This window comes from Silene latifolia, chromosome 3 (genome assembly GCF_048544455.1).
Source record: "Silene latifolia isolate original U9 population chromosome 3, ASM4854445v1, whole genome shotgun sequence".
In the NCBI taxonomy this organism is placed as follows: domain Eukaryota; kingdom Viridiplantae; phylum Streptophyta; class Magnoliopsida; order Caryophyllales; family Caryophyllaceae; genus Silene; species Silene latifolia.
In genome coordinates this window covers 43,173,361-43,192,230 of record NC_133528.1, presented here as the reverse complement: position 1 = coordinate 43,192,230, position 18,870 = coordinate 43,173,361, and the positions used below count along the sequence as shown (strand labels likewise).

The following is an 18,870-nucleotide window of genomic DNA, read 5'->3' as shown; positions in this document are numbered from 1 at the left end:
GGTTTTCATCAATCCATTTCTGACCCATCACTATTTATTTTACAAACATCTACACAAGTCATTTATATGCTCATTTATGTCGATGACATTATAATTACAGGACCTAACTCATCGCACCTACAAATCTTTATCAACAAACTCGCTACACGATTCTCCTTAAAAGACCTTGGACCTTTATCTTACTTCCTAGGCATCGAAGTCACTCCGAATGCACTAGGAATTCACCTAAGTCAATCAAAATATATTCAAGACCTTCTTACAACATATAAAATGGCAGATGCTAAACCAAATACAACGCCCATGGCTACATCACCACCTCTCATCCGAGAAGACCAAAACCCCATTCACGACCAGACCAACTATCGCGCCATCGTCGGGAGTCTTCAATATTTATCTCTCACACGGCCCGACATTGCCTTCTCTGTCAACCGCCTAGCCCAATTCCTTCACCATCCCACCACGAGCCATTGGACGGCCCTCAAACGCCTTCTTCGTTACCTTCAAGGGTCCCCACACCATGGCATCCAACTACACAAAGACACACCCCTATGTCTTCATGCCTACTGTGATGCCGACTTTGGCGGTGACAAAGACAATTACCTCTCGACGACGGGATACATTGCCTATCTTGGGCGCAACCCCATTACCTGGTCCTCCAAGAAACAAAAGGGCATTGCTCTCTCTACAACTGAAGCTGAGTTTCGCGCCATTGCTTCGGTCACAACGGAAACATTATGGCTTCGCAATCTTCTCTCCGAGCTCAAAATACAAGTTACCAAGCCTCCCGCTATATTCTCGACAACATTTACGCAACACTCTACGCAAAGAACCCAGTCTTCCACTCACGAATGAAGCACATGGCTATATCGTTCCACTACGTCAAGCAACAACTACAACAAGGCCAAGTACGTATCTCTCACATTGCAAGCAAGGATCAACTAGCGGACATCCTTACAAAGCCTTTACACAAGCAGCAGTTTCATGAACTCCGCGACAAGCTTGGTCTCACCACCAGATCGTCCAACTTGAGGGAGCGTATTAACAATATTACAGCTACTACTATTCCCATATCTTCCACACAATAATATCTACACAAGACAATCAATCAAGCATCAATCAAGCTGTCATATATTTGTAAAAATAGCAATTACATATTGTATACTATAATTAAGATGATTACCCTAGGCTCCTTCCCTTATTTAAAATGTATAGCTCACTATATATATGTACATTCACCTCAACAGTAAATACAACTTTCATTCTTCTCAAACCTTATTGTCTTATACAGTGCACAGTTTCAAAAACTAGTATATGGATGAAAAAATGAAACCCGCTTCTAATGCACTTCAAAGCACCTAAATATCAATCCTTATCCCCTACTAAAATCATCTTATCATTAACGTTGTAATATGAACACTGGTATATGTGCAAAAAGTAAAATGAAGTATCTGGGGTTAAAGATGAGTATCACATTACTTAGTTTTAAGCACTAGTAAAATGAAGTTCAATTGAATTTGAATTATTAGTTTACTAACGTTTATAAGGAGTAAACATGTCATTATCATTTTATCGTAAATGCATAAAGTTAAACAGTGAAAATTGAATTTCGTATCTGGATATATGAAAAACCAGACATACGGTTAAACTGTATCAGATCCATGCCGAAAATTTTGTGATTTTAAAACCCTTATATCCGATACGGTTTTCAAAATCGTATCTGGCCTACAAGTTGATTGGGTGGTGGAAGTGCAAGTTGATTGTAAGGATATTGAATCAGACATGATAGTACTCTCAGGATCAATTTTGAGAATGTTTTCCAGCTCTCTAACCACATCTAACATGGATGGCCTCATCTCCGGCTTCTCTTCACAACATCTCATCGTCAGAGCAATGAATCTCTCCACATTGTCGCATGAATATCCCTTCATTCTCTTGTCTACAATGTCTAACAGTGGCCCTGATTTTAGTGCCAGATTCACCTGCAATAACAACGCGCACAACTTTGAATCCAATGTGATCATTCGTTGATCAATATTTAGTTGATTCAGTCTACTGCTAGCAATGCAATTTTGTAAGGTAAGCATGTGAGACACGGGAAATAATGTTGTAACAAGTAAAGCAAAAATATGCAAAAAGAAAAATACACGAGCATGTATATTCAACAGCGATTGAATGTTATGAGCAAGTAAGAAATGCAGAAAAGATATGACCATTTTAAGAGATTACCTCGCGCACCAGGTTTTTGCCATGTGATATTGGCGGCACCCCTGTGATAAGTTCCAGGAACACAACTCCGAGGCTGTACACGTCACTTTTGTCTGTCAGATTTTGGGTCAGGAAGTATTCTGGGTCAATGTATCCCTACATGTTTAACAACGTTTTAGAATATAGATGGAAACCCGACGAAAGTTGGAAAAACCATTGTGCTCTCATTGTTAGTTAAAACTCACTAGCTCAAATGTGTTTTCTTTATTTTCCTCAAAACCATATTCTACGCTCATTTTACACTCTACTGCGCAGTTATTCACTGGACAGATCAAGTAATTCTCATACATGGAGTGCATAATAAGAAACCCTCTTATTTTAGGAGTAAAAAAATCTATCAGAACACCTTTCCAACAGTTTAGTCCACTTACAGGTGTACCCTTGACTCCTGTAAATAAATACTGAGACGTATCGCCTTCATCATCTAAAACAGGAGCAAGACACGATATTCCAAAGTCAGCAACTTTAGCAATTAGATGCGAGTCCAATAGAATGTTGCTGGCTTTAATATCTCGGTGAAATATAGGAGGATTTGCTTCTCTGTGCAGGTAAAGAACTCCACTGGCTGCACCTAATGCAATGTGTAACCTTGTGGAATAGCCCAGAATCTTCTCAGATTTACCTAATCAGCAATAAAATTGGTTTTAAGATCATGATTCATGACAAAGGTGAAACATCAGCATAACTTCCGCCACGTGACAGCAGACTGTATACATGATCTAAAAACATGCTGAAAAACTAACTCTGAGTTAAGTGTTTAAAAGAAAGATGTGCTTGAGTCTAATTCAACAAGAAAGATAATGGAAGGCCTTTTAGGAGAATAACATGGACTAATATATAAAGCTAACGCCTCAGTCGTACCAGAAAGCCAATCCTCTAAGGTACCATTTGGCATGAACTCATAGACAAGCATCTGCGTGATAATACAAGGACCAAGTTAGAACAAAGACGAGATATTTCACGGCTAAGCACTTCACTAGAAAATAAAAAGATACAGAAAATTAGTTTATTATTCACCATTGTACATGCTCACTCACTAAGGTCTAAGAGTTAGTAAGGCTAAAATATTATATGGACCTAGGTAGGATTGTAAAAAAAGTATGGCTTTGCAAGGTTGAGTGCAGGGATATAATTTATGACAACGATAATTCAACTACGTGATTATATTTCTTATAGAGCCAAAGACTCGAAATTCTTTGATTCTAAAATTATGACGGGGGATATAAAAAAATGGCTCACTAAGAGTTCGTAACAATTATTAAATATATTTTTTTATTATTTGGGTAATTTGGAAACTAATCTGTGTGTTACTAACACAAGGGTTGTGTATATCCAACGCTCCAACCTCTCCCCCCAGTTTGGGGGAACCCTTACAGCCTAACTTATGCACTAGAGGTGTATATATGTACCATCTTAATTTCATGTGAATAATCAGGGAAATAAACTCTTTCATTATATTTTACCCTCCTACAGAAAAAATGGTTTGTATATCATTAGCCTTAAAATTTAAGTGAGAACTTTCAATCTGTTCAGTTATTTTCGAATGGATACCCTTCTATATGTAACTCTTCCACTATGACCAATGTTTCGGAACGGGTATTAAAAGGTGAAAAAACAAGGAAATACCTGCTCATCATTTTCACAACAATATCCAACCAGTGCAACGAGGTTGCGGTGATGCAACCTTGACAATAGATGTATTTCCGTTAGAAATTCATGCATTCCTTGACGAGAATCCTCCTTTGCACGCTTAATTGCAACAACTGTACCATCAGCTAAAGTGCCCTTATAAACGTTCCCATATCCTCCTTCACCAACTTGAGCTGAGCAATCAAAGTCATTGCTAGCTTGTGACATTTCATTATAGGTGAAGTCTTTAATGCCAGCAATTTTTATCGACATATGTTTGGCTGCATGATCACTTTATATCAGACAATGTTTCAGGAACAGCAAGTACCAGGACTGATAGAATGAATTAACAAATGACTTACACAAAAATCTTCTTGACAACCGTCGATAACTGTTTTTCTTTCTAGAAATGAAGAGTGTGATAGCCACGGATACAACAACAGCGCAAACAACCACTCCTACTAAAATCGAGACCAAGAGAACCTTGCTGATGCCACCTTTGCCAGTATTCACTACAGCAAGAAAAATCAATGAGGTTTGAAGACGTCATCAATCTGCTGTTAATGTAGCATTTTCTATGACAATACTCGTTTTCACGCTTTCTGTAAAAAGCTAATGACACCGCAGTGAAAAAACTTAAACAGTCACCAGACTCACCAGTGAGTCAGGAATACTTGGAATAGCAGTTGATAATTGATCTACTTCATATTTAACAACGTTTGGTGTTGCAAGAAAACCTATGTTACTCAGACTCAGCTACGAGTGTAGTACACGACTCACACAAGTACATATTCAAAGTGTTAAGATTTCCATGACTCAAACTTTCAGACACGGGACCCTGTCTATATATGGGGATACACCTATACAAAGTACGTGGACACGTTTTCAAGAATAAATTTACTTTTGTAAGTTTGAAGTTTAGAGATTCTGTAGATATATGTAAACAAATGAGGCTTATAAACATGAAAAAAATCAGTCTACATGCTTCATATATCATCTCTTCCTTTACATTTATCATGTGAGGCTCCCAAATTTCTCAACTAGGACAATTATCCAATTAGTAAAGGTGAGGTATGGTTCCATTGACATGATCATCGGCCTAAAAAAGTGAAGAGGTAAACTAACATTGCAGAAAAGATGAGAATCCTGAATGTATACCAGAGATGTAAGGTCCAAGAAGGGTGAAGTTGAGAAGTTCATATGGCCCAAACAGCTCACTACGAGGAAACTGCCAAGTGGTGTACATGTGTCTGATCCGATGAACCTCGCTTTCATTGAAACTATGACTGTTATTGAAGGTATTTGGGAAGATTTTCAAGTCCATCCGCAAACGAGGTCCTTCTTCCCAGGCATATGAATCAATAAAGATCTGATATAGTTCCATATTCAAGGCACTGGTGACGTAAGACTCAAAATCAGATATGTAAGGAGGAAAATAAGTAAAGCTAGGGCTTTTAAGTCGGTATCCTATTCTGATGGGAACTGCACAAAAACAGGTTGGAGCTTGTGGAATAAGCTCGTAATATTGGTCAAGGGGACATGCTGTGGCAGGACAGTCTACTGGATATGTTGAGCCATCATTTGTCCAATTTCCCCCTCCATTGGAATCGCAGAAATGGCGTATCTTCCTTATTTTTGCATTGTTACACAAAGGGTTGCCTTGAAGCCTGTAAGAAGAACTCATATGATAAGAAAGTCAATAGTATAACCTAGAAATCATGAGAGAGGAGGGTAAGGTAAACCCGAAGCCACAACCTTAGAAGCGCAATTGGTGAACCTGGGACCATACATTGAGTAAACTACGTACACCCTATGTTACTCAGACTCGTCTACTCGTATCCGACAAAATACGTATCGGAGTATCTGATACGGCTATTTTGTGCGAAATTTTCAATATTTTGGTCTAAAATGAAGTATCTAAGTGTCGTATCGTATCCGACAAAATACGTATCGGATACGAAATACGGCAACTAAGTGAAGTATCCGAGTAACATAGCGTACACCAGGTTTTCTACTGTATCTTTTTACCAAGGTGACACATGATGACAAATTTTAGGCAAGTTGCTCCCATGAACACTTGAACACGAGACCCTTAAGTTATAAGTTCGTGTTTTATCCAACTAAGTCAACTCATACCGGATAGATTTCTTAAGGCCAGGTTCTAGCGACCAGTACCTTGAAAAATGAACTAATGATTTACAGTCTATGTACCACATAAGTTTTTAATCTTCTGTTGAACTGACATACTAAACAACAGGTTCGTAACAATGACTGGTTTGTCCTTTTTAGAACTACATTGTTCAACTAGAACAAAAAATAGCAAAGGAGACTTGGGATCTTGAATCGAGTTTTATATAAAATCAGTTTCTGGAGGAGTGGAACTTATACAGAATACAGGACGCAAGGACTAATAAGGGTAAACATTAACGATATTCGAGAGCATATGTATTCAACCCATCATGGAATTAAGACACTAAATAACTTTTGAATGCACGTAGGAGATTATACCATTATAGAATGTCGAACATGAGATAAACAGGAATGACAAATGGAGTACTGTAGTTTGTAAAGTTCAACAGTAGAACATTATCCAACATTTATGTGTAGGTACTCATTTGTGAAGGCAAAGCACACAAACCTTATGTTCACATTTTGTGGAGAATTAAGATCCCCGGAAATGTCAGAGAGCAAATTATATTGAAGATCACTGCAGTTACAAAATGTCGGAACTTTGTGATTTTTTGGTTGAAAATTGAAATCCAATCTACTACTACTCCCTTCGTCACAGTCATTTGTTTACTTTGAATAAAATACCCCTTACAAAGAATAAAAGAGGTAAACAAATCATTGGAACGGAGAGAGTAATATTCTTACACAAAAGAACAGTGTGGTTGGATTCTCACATTGAGAGCCTAGCATTACCGCTTAAGGACTTGTTGTGCCAAATGCTAGCAGGAACTGAACCATTTAGAGAGTTATTTGCAAGTGACCTGTGAATCATTATAATTTCTTAGATAAAAGAGCGATAACTCACCCACAATCATGAAATTCTAAACTAGAAAACAATAGGTTTGTGACGTCATCTACGTCTTTCTCATAGTCATACAGTACGTGACGTTCCACATGTCCTCTCTTTAGTCTTTATTCGTATTCATCGATGTTGCTACTTTAATTTTTCCTTTTCTCGCGTCTTGACAATATTTTCTTTTAAGACTAGCTTATTAGATTTTACTTAGATTTTAGTGCATTACAATAAAATTTTGTTTATCAGGTACTCGTAGTTAATCAGTCTCTCTTGTTTATGGAATGTGTGTGCTGGCTCATGATCTAAACTGGAGAATCCCAGGATACTCGCATTCCCTCCAAGTTTGTGACTAGCACAAAGCAGCATTCTTCCCACAGATAAGACAAGGGTGTGCTGTGTGCATCACTTTTCAGCTAGGAAACGGCCGTGACACAGAACATTAGGTATTGCTGTATAAGAGCACTTACAGCATTTGAAGTGATGGAAGATAAGAGAAACTTTCAGGAATCAGTCCGTCTAGCTTGTTATTTGACAAGTCACTGTAATAAGGAGGCCGTCAAGAATACAAACCTTAGATCAAAGAAGGATTCGAGTAGAACAACTTTACACACAGCAATAAATTGATGACTCACATACATTGTTGTGATATTAGCTGAAAGTTTGTTCGAGGGAATGGAGCCTGTCAGCATGTTCCAACTCATATCTCTAAGACATATGCACAGAAACCATGAAAGCAATGTCAGTACAGTGAACCGAAAAGATAATTCCACCCTGAGCAATGACTAAATGAGAACTTGGCCAAAAGAACAAACTATATAGCTTACATATAGGTAATAAATGGCATCTGGCTAAAATCAGGGAGTGTTCCGCCCAAGCTACAGTTTCTTAGACTTCTGTTGATCAGAAATAAAGCACGATAGAACTTTTTCCGTCAAACTCTCTGAGTATCAGCAGATATCCTGCAAATGGGTAAAGCTGAAAAATACTCACAACTTTACCAAGCTGGACAGATTTTGGTAGGATTCAGGAATTTCAGCACCATCAAAATGATTATTATCAAGTTGGCTGCAAGTATAATCAGAAATAGAAATATTAAGTGAATTATTTATTGTCCTGGAAACGGTCACAGTTACTAAGCGATACCACTCATGACTTGATTTTTACATGAGGGAATTATTTATTGTATACATTGGTCGTAAGCCCATATTAGAGAGCACAAACCGTAGGATTCCTCATCTATCTTTTCTTGGGTGATCAGTTGACACAAGATCAAACAGTAGAAGTAAGGTGACATTGAAATAGAAATTTTTAAAGCTTTGATCACATTTGAGCAAAAGTAACATTAACCTTGTGCTTTAAAGGCTACTTGTGTCGGGATACATGGGACAGGATACACGCAACCTTATCCCTATACTGAAACCACAAACATTTCTAGATGACTCATGATGATAATTGCGTCAAATTATACTCCAGTCTATGTGATAATTATAACCCAAAGTTTGATCACATTCCACTGAACAAAATAAGCACATCATCTCAAAATCATTTCCTGGACAGCTGAACTAACAAGAACAAAAGGTGACAAAAGGAACGACAAAGACCCATTAAATCCAAGATCCCAAAATTACACAAGGCCGATATTTTATTATGGGAGCTCCAATAGATAAGATGCGAGCAGAAAGAGCATACAGTATTTCCAACTTTGACAAGGCATAAAACTGAGATGGAAGATTTCCAGAAAAGTTATTGTTGTCCAACAGCCTGCAAAGAAGAGAAACCTCCTTTAAGTAACGGGATCTTTCAGCAACAGCAACAACAACAACATTACCCCAGTGCCTCAATGGCAGCCTTACCCCTGTGTTAGTAACACAAAGAGGTTGTTTCCGAATTACCCGAGATGAATCATTAACAAAAATCTCATATATTTAACTTACAAGTGAACAAGGTTCTTTAATTGGGAAAGCTCGGAAGGAAGCTGTCCACTGAATGAGTTATTATCCAAATGGCTGCAAAAATCTTATACAAAGTTAATAACTTTTAAATGAAATAGGATGAACTTGATTAACATAAGATTCACTCACAAATGCTCCATGTTCTTCATGTTGGCAAAAGTTTTTGGTATAGTTCCGGACAAATTATTCTGATCCAGTTGGAGTCTACTCATATTTGAAAGAAAGCCTAGTTCATAAGGCAACGAACCTGAGAGTAGATTGCCATTTAAAACCCTGAAACATAAGAACTATCCAGTGTTAACATGTTTTACTTGTAATCAAGTAATACGAGTACAAGTCCACTTCTTCATGTTAGAGACATCTTCTAGCTAAAAACACATGCAATTGATCAGCTCGCATTCAATATTATTTTTTACAAATCCATCATCAAAATTTAGTGTTTTAGACTATAGTTTATCTCTCACTTCCAGTTTCAGTGAAATGATCCATTAATACAAAATGACAAATTTATATGGTCTCCGGACTATCAGAACATCCTTTCAGCGATATCACATCTAGATACCAATTAAATGTTTGAAACAGACGGGAAAAAAAAAAAGAATGCTTCCATGCTCTTATTCTCGTCTACATTGATTGGCTCTTAGAACTCTGTGTAGCACTATTTATCAAGGAACTAGAAGGGCATTATACGAAGGTAAAACTAGGGTTGAAGACTTGAACTCGAACTTACAGTATTTTGAGAGATGAAAGATTACCGATCTCCTTAGGAATTGAACCATTTATTTGATTCCACATGAAATCTCTTCAGACAGATAAAAAAAAAAAAGTCAGAATCAGTAAAGCACATCCTATGCCGAACAACTTGATAATGAGTAAAGAATTATTGAGATTTGGGACTTACAAAACCTCAAGATGAGACAGTTTCCCAAGCTCGGGTGCCAAAGTTCCTGACAGATTCATATTCAGGAGTTGGCTGCATAATTTTTACACATCAAAGAAAAATAAGGGCTTTACGGATTGTGATGGAACAATGGCAATTACTTTGTAAAGCCAGTAAGAGGGATCATAGTTGAATTCTACTTAAAGAGCTTTAAACTGATATACAAAGAAGATACAGTGTGGAGTGCTAAGCTGAGTATGTAGCCTCATGGATTCATGGTGATATATCTGGGTTGCGACAATATACTGGATCGCTTTCTAAGGGTTTTAAAGGTTATTGAGGCCACACATGTATATGACTACGATTAAGCCGTGACAATTGTTTTCGAAATTAATACTGATAAATGAGATCAAGTGTAAGTGTAACAGTATCTGCAGCACAACATAAATTTAGGGAGAACATGAAATGAAAAGGAAGACAATGAGAAGCAAGTGAAATAAACTGACAGCTCTCGGACGTGGTAAAATCCATCAAAACCAACAGTATCATAACACCAAACACCAGTCCAATTAGATATACATGGGTCTCCTTTACTCCAGTTTTCCAGGTAATGCTTCGGATCAACTAGTGCCTTCTTCACTGCCCGCAAAGCATCCACTGCAACACCCCGGACAACTAATAATCAGACTTCTTTAAAAAGAGCTTCATAACCAACACACACACACACCAACTTTATGAAGTTAATTTTAGGAACATTTCTACCAAAAAGTTAATTACCCCAGTTCCTAAGGGCTTCGCAAATGGCAGCAAACACATAGAGGCTATACTGAACGACCCCAAAATAAAAAAATGTATCAAATATTTGCTCCTTCACTCTATACAAAAAAGTGCAACCACTTGATTTATTCTGCCTCATTCTATCATAATTCAATACTTTTACCTAGAAACCCTATTTCAATTTCAATCAACCAAAAGCGTAGACCACCAAATTATTTTATAACTGATGCAATAAAATCGCAACGTTAATGGAAATTTAAGAAAATGAGAAATAAAAACCCAGAAAAAAAAACCTTGAGCAGGATGAGTAGACCATGCAAAGACACAAGGTAGGAAGCAGAAAAATAAGAATAGCATAAATAAATTTCTCATCCTCATCAACTCCTTAATCAAACTCTAAACTACATCTACATTTTGCTGTAATTAAAAGCATTACCCACAAAAAATATACATAAATAAATTTTATAAACTGGAATCTATCAATTTAAAATTACAGTAACAGTTAATATAGTTGCTGTGTGCACGTTCTACTACAAAGGAGACCTGGCGGCATTACCGTACACCATTGTCAATGGAGAAGCATCCTTTCATATTTTTAAGAGTTCACTTCATTTTTCATGGCAAATCGTGGGTTGATTTCTGCAATTTCAATTTTGAATTTTTTATTGGTTGAGGTGTACGATTTCGTATATCTGGCATAAATAATACCAAGTACAAAAAGTAGTAAATTTATACATCAACCAGTGAATCTGCCAATCTATTGCGTTCTGTTTAGTAGTCTGTATTTTTCAATATGCGGCTAATAGTAGCATATTCTTTATCCCGCAAAGTAGATAAAAAATTATCATTAATGGACCAGCAAAGTCAATTGAGGACCGAGAATTTGGGATAAAGATACTATTTGATTTTCAATTCCTATTACTATATATATATGTGTAGTCAATTTACAAGTTTAAAAAATCCCGCCTAAGCTGTTTCAGAGATGAACAAAATTGACAACACCAGTTCAATACAGTAACTAATATCGACATGCTGTGCTTGACATTGACCAAGTACTAATAAATCATACTGCCGCTTCCCTTATCCCTCTGTCTTCACAATACAGTTAAATTTGCATACATCTGAGCCCCTTACTCCGACATAAGACTATAAGAGAGACTTCAATATGTCGTCGACTTATCATAAGTCAGATATTGTGGAGGCCTCAAGAACTTATCAGTGGACCACGCTCAGAAATATGTGATCAGTAGTATTGAGCATTCCAGGGAGTTCCAAAGCACTCTGGCAGAATGACGGGAATTAATCAGGACTAAAAGTCGAACATAACAGAAACAGCTGAAAACCAACAGAGCTGGAAAACTTTCATCAATCTGCAATTCAACACAAATGGCTCCATCAGTTATCATCATATTTGAAGCTGCCATTGCTTAGTAACTAGTTTAAATTTATAACAATTTCTTTTTGTTTACATTTCCGGAGTAGACTCGTAACAATTTCTTACTACCTTCTATGTACCTTTTTTCTAAAAATTACTGCCTAATAAGAAATTTTTTTGAAACCTACTAGTACTACCTAACAAATACATTTTTGTTACAATCCCTACCTCTTTAAATTTTCTGGAGAAAATATTGTATGAAAAAACGGCCGGTATACTTTTAACTTTCTTGTACAATTACCAATTAGCCCTTACGCTAGCTTTGTAAACTCTCCCTTCCCTCACTCCAAAGACTCAAACTAAGAAAACAAACAAAGGTCAGTGAGAACATAAAGGTAGTCGTTGGCTTAGATTTGGGAAATAGTTGGCAATGTGACTAATATAAGAAAAATGAGGTGAATGAGGGTTGCTTAATTTGAGTTTCAATGAAAGAGAGAGATGACGAAGGCTGACATTGAAAGAAAGAAGAATTGACTTCAATCAATCTTAATTTTTTGTTTGGGGACTAGGGAGGAAAGAAATTGAGGAATAAGTTGAAGATGATAATGATGGAGGAGATGGATGAGATGGATGAGGATAGAGGGAAAATGAATTGGAATTGGATGAATGGATGATAAGAGAGTATTTTGGTAGAAAGAAAAAATTTACATTTATTTTGGAGGTAAATTGCAAATTTTGACTGAAAATAAACAAAAACAGGTTCGAACTCATTTATGGTAGCAATAGGCAAAACAAAGGTCCATATTAGGTAGGCAGGTAGCAAGTTTTAAATTTTTATATTAGGTAGTAATTTGTAAAAAAAATGTACATAAAAGGTAGTAAGTAGCAATTTAGCTGTTGGATTATAATGGAAAACAACAAAATGTCACATTAAAACTGATTATGCTTCTTTATATTTTGAAGCAGTAGTCATTTGATGCAATTTTCAAAGCGTTTTCATTTGGTCATCTAAAAAAGACATCTCTAGACGGCTGGTACATGCACCGTATTGATACTTCTACCCACCCCTGCCCAGAATGTAGAAAATAATATATTTCTTCAACTACAATAAAAAAAATAAGTCTAAATGCAGATAGCTTTCCATTGAATTTCAAACATCCACAAGAATGACTCAAAAAGGTAGTGTCAATTACCCTATTTAGCCATGCGTTTTGATCTTTTTCTTCGCAGTTTTACCACTGACATCAATAATCTCTCTTTTTCGCTTAAAGTTGGAGTTGTGAGCCTTGTCTGTATTAGCATCCTCGTTATTATCAGTATTGTCCCTGCCAACACTATGTACTGGTTTTTCCCGAGCTTGATACACATCCATAATAAAATACTTCAACCGCCGTAATGTGTATTCGCTCTGTAGTGTTGTACGTTACAGTCAGTTAATTGGAAAATTCCACCATAAAACTCTAGTGCCTATCTGAACAAGCAAAAGGCGATTTGCAATAAGTTATTTGAGACGGTCTCACATGTGATGTGAGATAAACCACTAACCCTCTAAGTAAATGAGAACTACACAGAACTTGCGCTGGTCTCACATGTGGGACTGTCTCACACAAGACTCATTAAACGCAATTTCACAGTCATGGGTGAAAACTGTAGAGTACCTGTGCATCTATGTCGAGGTCAACCTCTTCTGCACTCGCCTGGAAAGCAGGATTGCTCTGAGCAACAATTTCTAGAGCCTGCCTTAGATCTTCAGCTGATAGCTGTGTAAGAGCTCTTCCAATTTCTCTTTTCTCCAGTGTTGAGATTTTCCTGCAAAAATGCATTGGGATATGAAAATCAACGAGAAGGCAGATACAACCCACATGATCTAATTACCTTCCTGTGAGTTATTCATTTACTCAACAGCAATACCATCAAATATTCGACAAAGCAAAGACACATGATGTCTCAAATTATGAAACTTTTCATAGTTTTTGTTTGACAGACCTACACTTTTGAAGCACTTGCTCTTTAACTTCATTCAAATGCTCTTCAATATCACGGAGCTGCACAAACAGAAACAAAGAGAAGAGAAAAACGTTAAAATTTATGATCAAATCCTACGTTGCAGGTTGACATTCTTGTAAGGGTTTGACTAAATAAATAGTACTCCGTAGAGCCCCTGCCCTCCAGCCCATTTTACTACCCAAACAAAAGGAAATTATCCCTTCACTTGGTTTCCCAACCGTTCTTCCTAAATTCCTCTATTTAAACAAAAGGTAAGGGAATAGTCTTCCAGATAAATCTCACCTAACTGTTTCAAGGGGGAATGGGTAAGCAACTAACTACATTTTGTAAGACCTAGAAATTCCTGGGCCTTATCTCTTCCTCCAGTTCACATGTTTTTCAAATGTCAACCAAACAACAACTAAAGTTACAATGTCCAGAAAAATCCTCACCTCTCCACTTATGTCCCTTGCTATCCGAGCATGATCAGCCAGTTGGACATCATGGTCATCTTCCATTCTTTCATCCTACAAAAGTACATATGCAATAAAATACTAGATCCAAGATCATTGGCCAAATAGCTTAAAGCAGTTATTGATCTGACATTCTGACCTGTAACTAAATCCCGAAGAACGGGGACTTTAGGCAACCTAGAATATCCAAAGCTTACCTCTTGCATGACTTTCGGCAAAAGTAGAAGCCACTTCTCTTCAAACTTCGCCAGTAAAGTGTTGGCTGTTATATGTTCATCACTCCTTTCATCATTATATTTCATAGCATTCTTTAAAACTGATCTTACATCAGAATAAATTTCCCGAACATGATTGTAGCCGGTACCGTCCTTAATTTCCATTCGCCTTTTTATAGAGCTGAAATCCCTGGGCTTTCCATTAAGCTACAGAAACCATAATCAACAGCTGGTAAGTGTGAAATGACAAAGGTCAGACTCAATAATCGGGATCAGTTCCTGAGTGTTACCTCAGAGCAATTATGCAAACCAAGATCGTCATCTACAGAATCCTGGGAAGATCGTGTACCTTTTCTCTGAATAATCTGGAAAGAGAGGTTGGACATAATTAACGAGCACGGATAAAAAACAATTTTTGATAATCAAGAAGTGATTATTAAGAAAAAGAAAAGGAAATAGCATATAAAGTGACACAAACTCGTAAACTCGATGGTTCCCTGCTATATTATTCCCCCAGAATAACCCCAATATTTTATTCCCTCAATAGGCCAAAATAACATCTTTCGTGGTTCTCTCACAGCCATACAGCTAGTTTGAATTGATGGATATGGAAGAACAGAGATAGAAAGGGGATGTGACAATTTCCTATGTTCGGATATTTTCAATAATAATTGGGCAAATAACGCAAAGGAAGGGGAGAAAATTTAAAGGAAATTTGTCCCTTCCATTGTTGGATATATATGGAAGGATTTATATGGAACGCCATACAGCTGCCAAGGTCCCAAGTAACTGTAAAAGAAGCATAGTGGACACTAATGACCAGATTAGTTTCTGAAAAGGGAGGAAATAAATGTTATGCCTTTCTAACCTTTATTTCCCCTCTTTATATCTTCCAACCAAAAAAAAAAAAAAAAAAAAAAAAAAAAAAAAAAAAAAAAAAAAAAAACAGTATCAGATCAACCTTCAATCTCGTCATATCAATGCAGTATTGCAGTATAGCCTACAAGAAAGTACACATACTGAAGCTACCCATAAATGAGACTAATTCATTCCGGCCACTATGTATGATGATAAATATATTATAAACTTTTAACTATGATTCTATGAACCTAGGACCTCCATGGTGACTAGAAAGGAAAAAGCCATCAGATCATTACAGATAACTAGGTATATATGTGACTAAAAAGAAAGAGCTGGACTTCAATGAGAAGAATCGTAAGATCTATTATGTTATAACAAGGTATTTTAGAAAAGGCACCTGATTCAATATTTTACCAAACTGGAAAATAAGCTCTTGCATACTCTCAGAAGGAGCTTTGTGATCCTGCTGCAGCTGCCTCTTGATGCTAATGACAAGCCTACCTTTATCTTTGTTTTTAGAGATCATAGAAAGCTTTTTCTTATTGCTGGAGTAGAAGCGCTCCACTTCCTCTACTTTATGCTCTAACTGCATGTATCAATGTAACATCAAGACATTTCAAACTGCAGGCAGACTACATACATACGTGCACCAATCCCAAAAAAAAAATCTGTCTTGTACGCAAACTACTACTATGTATTACAGGTTCATAGAGGACTAGAAGTGGACATATTTCTAAAGCATGAACTAGCAGTACCATAATAAGCTATCCTTCTCTAGGTAAATGATACCGTATACCCAGGAGAACACGACTTCATACTCTCATGCTGTGCATTCATCAAAATAAGTTACAAAGTAACTTCATCAAAATAAATGAACATATTTATCGAAATAAGTTACTCTGTAGTCCATACTATATTTAGCACGCAAATTGACAACTAAATCAAATACTTCTGTTATATCGTTTTGATCAATATGTTAACTTGTTCATTTGATGTATAAGGCAACTCATTTGGAAGAAACTAGCAACTCAATTTAATGAATAGACTAACTCATCTTGAAGAATATTGTATATCCATGCACGGATATCCATACTCTCGAGTGCACTTTTTAAAATATATTGCCCTTATAGCAAAATGACCAAGATTAAGCAAAGACGGCCGATTCCGAGATCAAGTCTCAAAGCGAGATCCAATACCATCCATTCAACTAACATATAATGAAAAAAAGCACACTTAAGGGAAAAATGAATAAATGGACACATGGCAATAATGACAAGCTAATAATGAAGTTCTAAGTATACAAAGCGATCCAATTTAAAAGGAATGTCGTGAAACTAACCATGTTAACCTGAGATGACATCGCATTGACAAGATGTTTAAAATGTTGCACATCATCATCACCCTTTTCTCCTTTCGTAGCATTTGAAGGCGCCTGAGACCGAAAATGTCCCTCTTTCATAAGTATCACATTCAAAGACAATAACAGGCTCATACAAGCCAACAACTCAATGTTTCTTTCTTCATAACTGTGGCACACCGGCAGTAAACTGAGATATACCCTAGCTGACCCTCTAAATTATAAGTTCAGAAAAACGGCTAGAAACCTATGTGTGAGATCAGTAACTAAATACTAACGAACTAACTAACAAAGATACGATCAAGTAACATGATGATTTCCCAAGTTTCCTCTTATTTTCTTGTTTCACGATAGTTATTGACACACTATTCGTCAACAAAAGGAAGACAATTTATTTGTTGTATTCATAAAATGTAGAAACTTGGATGACAAATTAGGGTTACGAGTGAGTTCACAACCTTAAAACACTCAAAAACTTACCCTAAACCTTAACCCAGTGTTTGGACGGAGGGATTTGTAGGCAAAGGGAATGAGACAATTTCATACCTTGGTTTAAAGTTTGGTTAAACGAGAATGGATGGCAAACCAATTCAAAATCCTTCTAATTAAAAAAGATTTGGGAGGGAAAAATCCTAGTTTCATTTCCATATCCTCCCCTAGTCCCCTTCCCTGAGTTCCGTCCGAGTTCACCCACTGAACTCCCTACGTCTCAATCATTTGTTACCTTTTATTCTTTGTCAGACTATTTTAATCAAAAGTAAACAAGTGTTATACCTCAAAAAAATTAAAAGAATCTCACCCAAGACTCGCACTCGAAATCAAATTGATCATATATGAAACACCAAGAATCCACAAATATACCTTGAAATCAGTGGAAGGCTCCATTTTAACAGATGATTGGCCTGGCAATGTGGTTGCATGGATCATCATCAACAATTCAAAACCTGAACACCCCAAATTTTGTACACCATTAGCACCCTCAACTTACATGTAGGAGACAAAAACGACCGCTTCCCAGTCGATTTGTACTAATTATAACAGGAATAACACAATTGATGGGTCACTTTCATGCAAATTATTATTATGTAAATTCAAAATCTAAAATTCGATAAAAATAACAAATGAATAGAAAATATCAAGGAAAAAAAATATACAGACCAAATTAAGGAAGGAATTGGATTTAAATACTCAAAAATTGCACGAAATTCTTCCCTCTAATGAATTTAAGATACAATCACATGTCAAACAACTAATTGGATTTAAATCTTCAAAAATTGCACGAAATTCTGAAGAAAATTAAGTTTTGTGTGTTTTTCTTAAATAAATTATTAACTGTGGTTGGAAAAAGAAAATGGATTATGGGTTTGATATTGTTAAATAATTTAGGGACAGAGGGATTTAATTGATCTGAATTAGGTTTAACTTTCAACTAAAAAGTACTCCCTCCCATCCATCCTTTTTTTCCCCTTTGAAGTGGGCACGGAGATTAAGGGTGGGAGTATAATATTGATAAATATATGAGTGGGGTTTGGTAATTGGAGAGAGGTATGAATAATTATAATTAAATATTAATAAAGGAGATGAGTGGGGTTTGGTTATTGGAAAGAGGTAGGAATAATTAGAATTAAATATTAATAAAGTATATAGTGGGGTTTGATGAGTGGAAAGAGGTAAGAGTATAATATTAATAAAAACTTTCTCAAAAAGGAAAGGGGAAGAAAACCTGAATAATCCGTTTTAGGAAATAGGGAAGAAAAGAGTGGATAGGAGGGAGTATAATCCTAGTACTTAGCCGGAAACGTGTTAACCGCACTCTATTTTACTAAATCTCACGCATTTTGTCCATGATATTCCATAATTGCCTTTCGTTTTAAAACTATCTTATTATTAACAATAACAATAACAACAAGAAGAGTTTTCTAAAAGGGTCTTAAAAATTGAAGTTTCCTCTCTCTAAGACCCTGTTTGGTAAATAGCGGATTAATTTCAGCATAAGCAGATTGCAAAAGCAGATTATAAATGGCAGATTTTATCAGAAGATTTGACTAGCATATTATAATTAGCAGAATTGATTT

The 18,870-nt window shown here is 36.4% G+C and overlaps 2 protein-coding genes across 8 annotated transcripts; both read right to left on the bottom strand.

Moving 5' to 3' along the window:
- Nucleotides 1-1,449: 1,449 nt before the first annotated feature.
- On the bottom strand, nt 1,450-11,198 carry LOC141647590 (putative LRR receptor-like serine/threonine-protein kinase At1g06840). 6 transcript variants are annotated; one of them, XM_074455843.1, is made up of 20 exons: nt 11,085-11,198; nt 10,258-10,408; nt 9,773-9,844; nt 9,627-9,673; nt 9,001-9,144; nt 8,854-8,925; nt 8,609-8,680; nt 7,910-7,984; nt 7,744-7,812; nt 7,556-7,624; nt 7,387-7,458; nt 6,798-6,884; nt 6,533-6,601; nt 5,053-5,561; nt 4,257-4,406; nt 3,892-4,175; nt 3,127-3,178; nt 2,637-2,887; nt 2,227-2,361; nt 1,450-1,979 (listed from the first exon to the last, which is right to left on the bottom strand). In XM_074455843.1, exons 5-20 carry the CDS (start codon nt 9,081-9,083, stop codon nt 1,641-1,643), a joined length of 2,388 nt encoding a protein of 795 aa, XP_074311944.1. In that variant the 5' UTR covers nt 9,084-9,144; nt 9,627-9,673; nt 9,773-9,844; nt 10,258-10,408; nt 11,085-11,198; the 3' UTR covers nt 1,450-1,640. The 6 variants fall into 6 exon arrangements, with proteins under 6 accessions (XP_074311944.1, XP_074311941.1, XP_074311942.1 ...); XM_074455840.1 differs by having other exon boundaries at nt 9,602-9,673; nt 11,085-11,197; XM_074455841.1 differs by having other exon boundaries at nt 9,602-9,673; nt 11,072-11,161.
- A 212-nt stretch (nt 11,199-11,410) lies between these two features.
- LOC141647591 (transcription factor GTE1-like) lies at nt 11,411-18,224 on the bottom strand. 2 transcript variants are annotated; one of them, XM_074455845.1, is made up of 12 exons: nt 17,954-18,197; nt 17,657-17,739; nt 16,778-16,870; nt 15,836-16,024; nt 15,539-15,577; nt 14,868-14,942; nt 14,560-14,784; nt 14,342-14,416; nt 13,890-13,948; nt 13,562-13,712; nt 13,097-13,311; nt 11,411-11,898 (listed from the first exon to the last, which is right to left on the bottom strand). In XM_074455845.1, exons 2-11 carry the CDS (start codon nt 17,723-17,725, stop codon nt 13,102-13,104), a joined length of 1,185 nt encoding a protein of 394 aa, XP_074311946.1. In that variant the 5' UTR covers nt 17,726-17,739; nt 17,954-18,197; the 3' UTR covers nt 11,411-11,898; nt 13,097-13,101. The 2 variants fall into 2 exon arrangements, with proteins under 2 accessions (XP_074311946.1, XP_074311947.1); XM_074455846.1 differs by lacking the exon at nt 15,539-15,577 and having other exon boundaries at nt 17,954-18,224.
- Nucleotides 18,225-18,870: the final 646 nt, after the last annotated feature.

What these genes read in the sequence shown, in the direction of transcription:
- LOC141647591 (XM_074455845.1), bottom strand. Translation starts at nt 17,725, where the DNA reads ATGATGATCCATGCAACCACATTGCCAGGCCAATCATCTGTTAAAATG. An exon ending in AGCCTTCCACTGATTTCAAG is followed by an intron (nt 16,871 to 17,656) that starts GTATATTTGTGG and finishes TTTCGGTCTCAG; the next exon opens with GCGCCTTCAAATGCTACGAA. An exon ending in ACCTCGACATAGATGCACAG is followed by an intron (nt 13,312 to 13,561) that starts GTACTCTACAGT and finishes ACAACACTACAG; the next exon opens with AGCGAATACACATTACGGCG.
- LOC141647590 (XM_074455839.1), bottom strand. Translation starts at nt 10,906, where the DNA reads ATGAGGATGAGAAATTTATTTATGCTATTCTTATTTTTCTGCTTCCTA. An exon ending in ATGCCATTTATTACCTATAT is followed by an intron (nt 7,625 to 7,743) that starts GTAAGCTATATA and finishes CATATGTCTTAG; the next exon opens with AGATATGAGTTGGAACATGC. An exon ending in TCAGCTAATATCACAACAAT is followed by an intron (nt 7,459 to 7,555) that starts GTATGTGAGTCA and finishes TCCTTATTACAG; the next exon opens with TGACTTGTCAAATAACAAGC.